Raw genomic sequence first — 10599 nt, forward strand, 5'->3', positions numbered from 1 at the left:
GTTTCCACTTTATTACCAAGTCATATATCTAGAGCTTAATAATATACTTGACTTATTGGCATCGGATTATACCGATATTTTGTTACCTACATATTATTATTACCCAAATAATAATACGGAAAACGACAGGACTCTCTGTGTTGGTCGATTAATGAACAAAACGAGCGACCGTGACGTTCGCGTCCCCACTGGTCTTGGCTTCAAATAATACACTCTCAAGTCCGGACGCTTCTCAATTGCGGTCGTCATCTCGTCATTCGGGTTCAGTGTACGGGAAGCGCGTTCTTATACGTAAACGTAACTGCTTGAATAATAATATGGCATATTATTATTATTGTATGGTCAGCAGACAGGACTACGGTAGTGGTAGTGGTAACGGTGCAGGTAAACGACATGATATCATATACATATATATAATTTATAGACGCCGCACCGGTCGTCGGTACCGGTGCAGATAATAAAAACAACAACGCGAAGGCAGTGCGTGCGCGTCGTTCATCGTGTTTGGTTTCGTGTTTCTTGATCACGTCTCCAGTCTCGACTGTCGTTTTTCTTACGCGCGTTCAACGTAATATTTGTTATTGGTAGTTATTATAATACATATAACCGTTAAACTATATCTGTTGTACCTACACGAGACGGCGAATAATCGAACTTAATTCCGTACATGATTTTATATTATATTATATTCGCCAACCAACACCGAAAAACCGATAATATTAATATTATCGCCAAATGTATTTCAATATTATTTGTTCGTCATCGTTATTGTCGTGATCCGTAAAACCGTTCGTCTGCATCAGCTGCAGGAGTGCCCCCGGTCACCGCCGATGACGTCCTCGACGGATTGGAACGCGGTCCGCGCGTTCTCGCTTCTCCTGCTGCTCCTGTCGCTGTCGCCATCGATGCTGTGTTCGGCTGAAGTGGTGGACGACGGCCACCGACTGTTCTCGTCCGGCGTTCGGTACGAATACGAGTCGACGACCACCGTGCTGGCCGGTGGATCTGCAGACAACCGAAACCCGGAAGTCGGCCACCGAGTGGTTGGTCGACTGTCGGTCGAGCGTCTCTGGCCCGCCACCGAAACCGCCGGCGAAAAACTGTTGCGACTACACGTGAGTACTGATAGGTACAGTGTTTATTCCAAAATCTCAAAAGATGTATAATATAACTAACTACTAACTGGTAAATTTGTTTTCTTATTCTTTGAAAAAAAATGTCGTGCAAATAAAAAAAAAAACATGATATATCCTGGCAAGTACCAAAACGGTGCTACAGCTCTGCAGGCTTTTGGGTCTCGAGAAAAGTTCAAAAAAAAAAAAAAAACTATAAGTACACGTTATTAAAAACCTATGATAGCAAAATATTAAGACTTCTACATTGAGAATTAGGTACCTATGTTTTTATAACTACCTATGTTTTTGTAACTTTAATACATACTTATTTATAGTTCTAATTTGTATACCATTTATTGTTGTCCATTTCTTAATTTTTACCGTAATTTGAATAGGTAAATTATAATGCAATCACTAATAGAATACCTGTGGACAAAAATGTCTCCTAATTTATTTTCCGAATAAATAGTAAAAAAAAAAAAAACACAATTACAGTTAATTTATGTTTTCACTTACCCGCTCAAAATATAGCTGTAAATAAAAAAGGCTGGGGCTGTATATTTATATATACTATTATCAATAATATCAGTAACCAGTCAATTTACGATAGTATTTCTGCTTGTTCTATATTTTCGATTTTGTCAGAATTTATTTTTTTTATTTTTTTTTTTTGGTATCCAAATTATACTCTTGTCGTGAATACTTCAGTCGGATATAAGTCTCATTTCAGATACCAACTGATACAAAAATAAATTTTGATTTAACTTGTTTTATTGAAAATCGATGCACTCAATGATATTATATTTTCGATATACTGTAATATTGAATATTTTTCGGAGAATACCTGTATTTATACCTGTTTTTTGATTAACCGGTATTTTCTTCCAGTAAAATACTATTAGCTGGTAAAAATCGTTAGTGACGTGAAATTGTGATGATTAATCGTAGTATAACTTATTATTAACAGCTGTCGTCGTGTAAGTATTCGCTAAAATCAATATATTTTAAAGATCTTAACGAATATTAGTATTATTTACTATGATTTCATATTAATATTAAAAATATATGTTTTTTTAAAAACATTCAAGTCAAAAAATCTTAATATTACACAACACAAATAAGATATAAGTGTATAGTAGGTAGGAACTAAGTACATATTAACTACTACACTTGTACATAATTTATACAAAAAAAGAACACCTATCGTCAAATTCTCGTAGTGGTTTGTGGTACAACTATGTTGTTAATTGTAAACTTGGATGCCTAAACGCGATTTCATAAGATTCTATAATCTAAATAAATAGGTTTATTAACTATGGAAGTTTATAATGTATCGTAGAAAATATGAATATGTCTCTGCGTATTAAATTTAAATTATCATAATTTTTTTTAAATAAAATTTTTTAATTAACTTTTCTAAATAAATATTACATAATATTAATTATTAGTACTTTATTTTTAAACGTAGTTATTATATACGTATTATCCATATTAGTTATTATAATTTCTATTGTAAAAATTAAAATATTTGTGTTTAAATTAAATTATTATTTTTTTATTTCCAACAAATGATTCCAGTTTTTAGCTTATCTAACTACTTTTTAACTTAAATTAAAACTTAATAATATGATATACCTATTAAGTTTTATGACAGTTCGAGTGTTAGGGGAAACTAAACCCATATTCTATCTAAATAAATAATATTTTTTGCTATAGTTTAAGTCACTCAAATTTCAAACGTGGTCCAAGAAATCAAAAAACGATATTAATCGCCAATTTATTGACCGTAAATCGAGGATCGATAGGTTTTCAGACCAACCATTTTTTGTGCACTGGAAGAACGGACATGTAGAAAACCTATATATTTCTTCTGTTAATTCATTGACTGAAGAAAATTTTAAAAAAGGAATCGCTGGTCTCTTTCAGGTACAAAAAAAAAATAAAGAAATTAATAAAACTAGGTAATAATAATAATTATTTGTTTTTCCTTAGTTTCAATTGTCAAACCAACATACTGTAGAATATTCAACTCTCGGAAAGTGTAACGTGACATACAGTAAAATAAATGAAAATAGTATTTCAAAACGAATTGAGGGGTGCGTTTCACCAACAACACTACCACCTGAAATTAAACATCCTGACAAAGTAATATAAAAGTTGTGATTATAATATTACATTGACTTAATTCAAACATTTTTATTTCAATAAAATAATGTATTTCACTTAGATTTGGCAAGGAACTTTACGTTCAAAACGTGAAGGTTCGTTTATATACAACCACGAATCTTTTATTGATGTGTCTTTAGACGAAAATCACGAGTTCTCTACTAGCTTTATGAATGAAGTAGGAGCTTCAGTGTCATCAACACAACATTTAAAATTTATAGGTATTTTTGATCATAAGTTTCAATAGTATAACGTGATAATCAATTACCTACCGAAAAAATAACGTTATTTTATAGAAACCAAACAAAATGGTGGTATCATCGAAGCTAATACTTTTGAAGAAGCAATTAATCAATTAGAAAAACAATTCAAACTGAAACTTGAAAAACAAAATTTAAGTCCTAAACACGAGGTTAAAAATTGTAAACATTACAATTCGTGTAATAAAGTAAGAAACCAAATAGATAATAAAAGAAATCATTTCTGATGTGAACTTTTTGTTTTTAGTTGAGCGACGTGGTTAAAAAATACCACGACTCTTTATTGGATTCAGAACTGGGAAAGTCTAAATCGGCTTTTGGTGCTATCAAAGTAATAGATGCTATTGTAAACAGTGACACAAAAACTATTAAAAAAGTATTGACAGATAAAAAAAATGAGAATATAATGTGAGACATTTTAATTTAATTTATTATGTATTTATACAAGCATTTTTAATTAAATTTATTTTATTTTTAGAGTTCAATTATATGACTTATTAGGAGCTGCATTAAATGAAAATTCACATAAAGCCTCGATGGAAACTCTAGTCTTTACTGATGATGCTAAAAGTGATGAAAAAATAGAAAGATACTTATGGAGCGCATCAATAAAATTCAATCCAAAAATAGAAATCATTAAAAGTAATATAGACTTAATTATTCGAATAAAATATAGCTTTTGAATTTATTATGACCTAATAATATTTTTAAAGGTTTAATGTCTATATCTGATGAGAAACTAACCAATAGAAAAATAATGGACACTTTGTTTAACACTGTGACAGCTATGGCCAGTCGTTTGGCTCGTTACAATCACACAGATACAAATGCTCTCGTGAGTATATATGGTCATTAATCGAATTTATAATAATTCAATCGCGTTTAGTGTACCATAAATCATAATACATCAAAATACGCACATTTAATTTTAGCTTTGCGGCGAACTAGTCGTCAAGACATTGGAAAAACTGGAAAAATGTAAACTAGACGACGACGAATGCATACTAACATATATCAGAGCGTTGTCTAATCTTAAACATCCGCTATCGATTGAAGTACTGTTGAGCTTTGCACAACACGGAAACAGAATGTAATAACAGAAAGAATACACTTTCTATGGGGGGTCTAAGGAGCAAACCTATCGTGAACAATAATTTTGCGGCAACTATACTATAGAGACAATAATATATGTAAAATACTCTGTTGTTTTCAGGACTAGCGCGTACGCCATGAAAACAATTAAAATGTTCGGTCCAAGTTTGTGGAACAGTCGAGTGCTGAAATATTGCAACAGAATTTTCTTTCAGTTGGTAAAAGAACAAGATAGCAGCACTAGGGCAATAGCACTAGCCATACTTCTGGAGTCTAATCCAGACTATGATCTCCTGAAACACGTGATAAAGTGGCTCGCGACACCGGGCGAGGGATATGAAATCAAGCAATACGCATTGGAGTTATTGAAGGAAATGGCTAACCAGTGAGGCATTTGAAAGGTTCTTAAACTATTAAACGCCCGTCTAGACGTATATATTATAATAATAATAACGATAACATTTATGTTTGCAATCGCAACAGCTAAATGATAAAAATTTTAAATATATGTCTTGATGAGTGCGTACCTATATCTAAAAAAAAACCCGTCAGTCTTAACCATGGTCATTTATTGATGTTGGTTCCCAGAAACGAGACTTCGGCGAGACTTTTGCGAACAGTATTGGTTCGTGAACGGTTAAACCACTATGGAAATATGGCGCAAAGAGGCTTGTCGTCGTGTTTTTCGAGGAAATTCATCAATTACAACAACATCACCGGACTAGTGAAAAACTCTCAGCAGATATACTCAGGAGTGACCAAACGTGGGTCAGTGGACATCGCCTTGGAACACGAAAACATTAAATACGACTTATGTAGTGTAAGTGCGTTCATTTTAATATTAAGACCTCTGCTAGCTCCGTAAACTTTACATCAAAACGACTAGCACGACTGACGTAAATATTGGTAAGTAGTAGATACTTACTTCCTGTAGACTGGTTTTAAGAATGTAAAAAGTGTGCTTTACACATCGACCGAAATATTTTTTTTTAATTGAAAACTTTTATTTAATTATTGAAAATTGAAAAAATAAGTTATGAAATATCAAAGTTTTATTCTCGTAAAAACAATTTGGCAACATTAAAAAAAAGTGCTTTAACCGACGCAAGTTAACTTGCTCCAAGTTATTTTAATATTAATTTTTTCAAACTGAATGGTACACTAATGTTTATCACGCGTACTTAAAGTTCACATAATATATTTTACGTATTCAACATTTTAATCTAACTGATGTAACTCCATGGCATGTGCATACCATGACATATATCTGACACTAGTATACGTTGGATGTGACATACACACTAATGTAGATATTATACGATTACGGATTACGATTTATTTATATTATGAATATTATATCAAGTGGCACCTATATGATATATTATTATAAAGTAATATCGTTTCAGTTCGGCATGTTCACAACCGGACTCGGGTACTTTACATCGCTCTACGACGATTCGGGCAAAAAGGATACATCGGACGAGGCCAACTTACCAGCCACGGCTGGTCTGGAACTGATCATATTCGGCGTACACATCAGACCATTCATTATGTTTTCTAATCAAGGCCAATTAATGGGACACGTCTGGGCCGGGACCGGGTCTGACAAAACACCCATCATTCAGGTACCCGCTTGTGGAATATTATATTTTAGCATTATTTTATAGCAGCAAGTTATATAATAATATTATAAATTATATATTTTGATCAAAAGCTGAAATTGGACGAAACGCAAACTGTCTACGATGTTCGATAAAACGCCATATTTCAACTTTTGCTAAAGCATACCTATAGTTGTAATCAACATCATTTGTGCAAAACCATTTAAAAATTTAAAATTTAGGTATCATGTTTTTTTTTTTTTTTTTTAATATTTGTACCACAAAGGCTCCTGCGGGGGGTGGCGGTTGGCCTTAAATGGTGATGACAAAGGAAAATATATACTCGGGAAGATAATACCCAAAAATTTATCTCGATAACAACTATAATAATATGGTGACCTGTAAAAGGGACGGGTGACCAAAAATAATAAATATAATAATACGAACAAGAACTTGTTTTTTCGCACCGTCGTGCTACAATAGTATATAATATAAATATTAAGATAATAAATTAGTAATAATAATAATAATAGTAACAAATTAGGGCGCCCAAATAATCTGACATAAAAAAGACATCAATATATGACAAAATGAATAATAAAAATAACAATAATAATATATATACGAATATCACCAATATCGACGACCCGGATGTTGGCCAAAGCGCTTGTGTGAGATCAGAACACCGGTATGGACCACGCCGTAGATAAACTGCCCATTAATGAACTCCACAGCCAAATAATAGTAGGTGGATATATGTTCACATATATGTATATGTATTAATGTAAAGCGCGGCAATAACAGCACATTAACAAGACGGCACACCCGGACCAGGGTTCACGGCACGCACGTTATAAAAAACATTTACGACCACGTCTCGACGATGTCGTACGAGACCAGCGAACAAGTGAGTGTAAGTTAACAGCGGTCAAAGTCAAAGGCGCCGATGCCACATATACAAGAGGGGAGGAGGGCGACGATAAAGTCAGCGAGCTTATCGCACACAAACAGTAATTATTTAGTATATCTTGAACAATATTAGCTACATATGAAAAACGATAAAATGAATATTATTGTTCAAATATAAATGGATATAATTAATATGTAGGAGGTATAAATAATAGTAAAAATAAAGTAGCATTAGGTACACATAATGTTAGTTTGAAGAATTAAAAAACATCGTGTATTTAGCTATAAAAACACGTCAAAACATTTTTGTGATACCTATATTTATATATTTTATAATATAATGATAAAATTTTAATTATTTGTTGCTTTGTAGATAACTGCGATTAGGAACAACTTATTTTTTAATACCAATAAAAAAAAAAACATTTGTTATTACACATATTGGAACTATAATATTTGAAACTACAAAACATTTTGTTTTTTAGCTATTTACATTAATTGTATCAGCTCATTATAATACACTTGATTTTACAAGAACAAAAAAATAATCTTTGTAATCGTCCATCAGTTAACATAATTTAATACTCGCTGTCCTCAGTGGTAGTCAGTACACGTGGTCATTAATTATTATAGTAAAATCTATGATAAAAATCACTAAAAATGTTTCCAAATTAGGTTTGTCACAAGCAGGTTTGCCCAGATAAAATCCAAAATATGTCGTTTTTTCCAAGTATTGTGAGCAATTCTAGTTTTTTTAAGGCATTTCTAAAGTTTGCTATTGTGACATATGCTTAAAAAAGAAAACTATTCCTATCCGTGAAAATCTTTTTATTTATTTCATTAACTTTTATAGCGGAAATCGTTAAAACGTTGATAATAATAATTATATATAACATATTTACCATGGACATCTCCAGAGGAGGAAGACTTGCCCCCCCTCCCTAGAATTTTAAATTTGTTACCTAATTGTAATAATTTAATGTACTCGTAATAATGACCAAACATAATAATGTATAAAAAAATCTTCATTTATTTTTTGAATTAGTTTTGCCCCCTCCTTAGAAAAATGTCTAAGGACGTCCATGATATTTACTTAAAGATATCTAATATAATGTAAACGAATAATGAATACCGATTAAGGCCGCGAATAAGGGTTAAGCCCCCTCCTCCTCCTAAAAACCTATATAACTTTCTCAAACAATAGGTGCACAGATGATTTTTACATAGATATACTTATTAAATTTCTTCTGGATCTTTCTTAATATTTCGTAATTGACTCATATTTTCAACTTGTAAATAATATATTATTTCGCAGGGAATATCTCAAATGATCGAACATCTAGAATACGTGCCGCTGAGCAACGGAATTACGGCGGAGCTGAACGTCAAAGGAACCTTGTCATTGGACATATCGGGTCAAATAGAAATGAGCCTTTGGAACAAAAACGCGCAATCGGTAATCGAAAAAAAGTAAGAATGACCAAAGATTTTAGTTTTTTTAAAAATACTACAACTATTGTACATTATTTGTGATTACGTTTTAAAAGCTCAATAGTTGAATTATTAAGAATATACAAAATAAAAACATTTAAATAAATAAAGCATATCATAGTTGTGCAATTATTTCTAATTTTTATAATATAGATAGGTTACTTACTAAGAATAAATACCCGACATCGAGGATAGTACGTATACTCGAAAAATATAAAGTAATTGTATCGTCATATACATAAATCAGCTGCAACTGCAGTCTGCCTATTTTTCATGTGTTGGATATTTTTTTTAAAACTAAAACTCCTTCGCCGGTAAAAAAGTAAATAAAATAAAAAATACGTCCGTGTATTTCTTACAATTACAATGATTAAATTTTAAAAATGAGTTGCAATGAAAATTTTATTTTATTATTTTACACTAAAATTTATTAATTTTGAATTACCGCATACATCTAATTTACATTATATTAATCTGTTTTTTACGCAGCGGTGGAGTAAGCATTCAGGGGTCATTAAAACTGGATACAGACTTGGTGACAGATGAAGTAGACTTTGCTCTAATCACCGAAGGGCTACTACACATGCACAGTGAAGCCGAATTCGCAACAAAAATCGTTCTATGCATGCGAATTGTTTTCGTGGACACAAACGTGACGTGAGTATATAATAAATAATAATACTAAACAGACATCAATTTTCATTATTCGAGTCACTTTGCATCAATTGTTAAAGCATATATTTTGACTCAGTCCTACTATGTTTGTATTATGCATATATTTTTCCTTCTAATCAAATAATTTTCATTTTAGCACGACCGTAAGCAAAAATCAAAAAGTCCACGGGCTACCCCACAAGTCATACACGACCACGACGAGGACGCATCCGGTTTCCGGACGGACGTTCGCCCTAAATCAAATGGTCAATGAGTTTTGTAATACGATCCATTCTCGGTGAATTGCTCAATAATACACAGAAATGAAATATTTCAAATAATATTTATTATTAATGTAATTACCTCAAAACACGACTGAATTATTTTTATTTTAAGTTTTGTTATATACAGACAATTCAGAACGAAATATGGATTATAGAGTTATTATATATTAATTATTATTGAAGCTGTGTTAACTTTATTTTTGCACTCCAAAATTTTAGTATGGACATCAAACATTGACGTTTTAGAACAATGTTAATATTTGATAAGATAATTGACAGTTGTCAATTACTTGAGTTACTATGAATTATCATTCATCTAACCTAACTTCGACGTTCGTATATATTATAATCAATGTCGTTTATAGAACTTTTAATTGGAAAGGATGTTATCTTATAAGTTATAACGTTATAAATAATTATATATTTAAGTGAATTCTAGAGTTAGAATCAAAGATTCAAATAACAAATTTTTAGGAATTAGATTTTTTATATAGTTTATAACCATTAACTATGATAACAGATAAGTATGATATAAGTTATAATTTTCAAATATATAATATTTCGAAATTCCGTACTTATAACTATACCTAATACCTATTATATATATATATGTAAACAAGAACATTTTATATCTTTATCTGTGCTAAGTAAAAAAGTCTAAAGGTCGCAGTCTAGACATTGAGCAAGTTCAATTATGTCCCGTACCGATATTAATACTAGACGCTTTGAGAAAAACATATTGATACGGTTGAAGCAGCAGCTGATAAATGATAAATGATTACATTTTACCTATTTAGTATTTTTGGGTAACAAATTTACTGATGTAATAAGTATCACATACATGTATTACTTACATGTTTACGGACTTAGTGAACATATAATTTTTATAAAAAATGTCTTACAAGATATTATAGTTCTTATAAAAAAATAAGGATAAATAAAGGATATAAGATCGGAATACTTGCCTCTTTATATGTGATTTAAATTTTTCGAGGGTGGGAGAAGAGGATTTATTAACTAGTGCGTA

The 10599-nt window shown here is 31.4% G+C and overlaps 1 protein-coding gene across 1 annotated transcript; it reads left to right on the forward strand.

The window, feature by feature from the left end:
• The first annotated feature begins 462 nt into the window (after positions 1-462).
• On the forward strand, positions 463-9754 carry LOC112597326 (microsomal triglyceride transfer protein large subunit). Its single transcript, XM_025343323.1, has 15 exons — positions 463-1115; positions 2832-3041; positions 3108-3260; positions 3343-3502; positions 3578-3729; positions 3789-3949; positions 4020-4183; positions 4255-4376; positions 4474-4631; positions 4755-5018; positions 5222-5453; positions 6040-6258; positions 8459-8613; positions 9124-9291; positions 9446-9754. The coding sequence occupies exons 1-15, from the start codon at positions 831-833 to the stop codon at positions 9588-9590; spliced, it is 2748 nt and encodes a 915-aa protein (XP_025199108.1). The 5' UTR covers positions 463-830; the 3' UTR covers positions 9591-9754.
• Positions 9755-10599: the final 845 nt, after the last annotated feature.

The sequence above is a fragment of the Melanaphis sacchari genome, unplaced genomic scaffold, assembly GCF_002803265.2.
Source record: "Melanaphis sacchari strain LSU unplaced genomic scaffold, SCAv2.0 Contig40_pilon_pilon, whole genome shotgun sequence".
Lineage (NCBI taxonomy): Eukaryota > Metazoa > Arthropoda > Insecta > Hemiptera > Aphididae > Melanaphis > Melanaphis sacchari.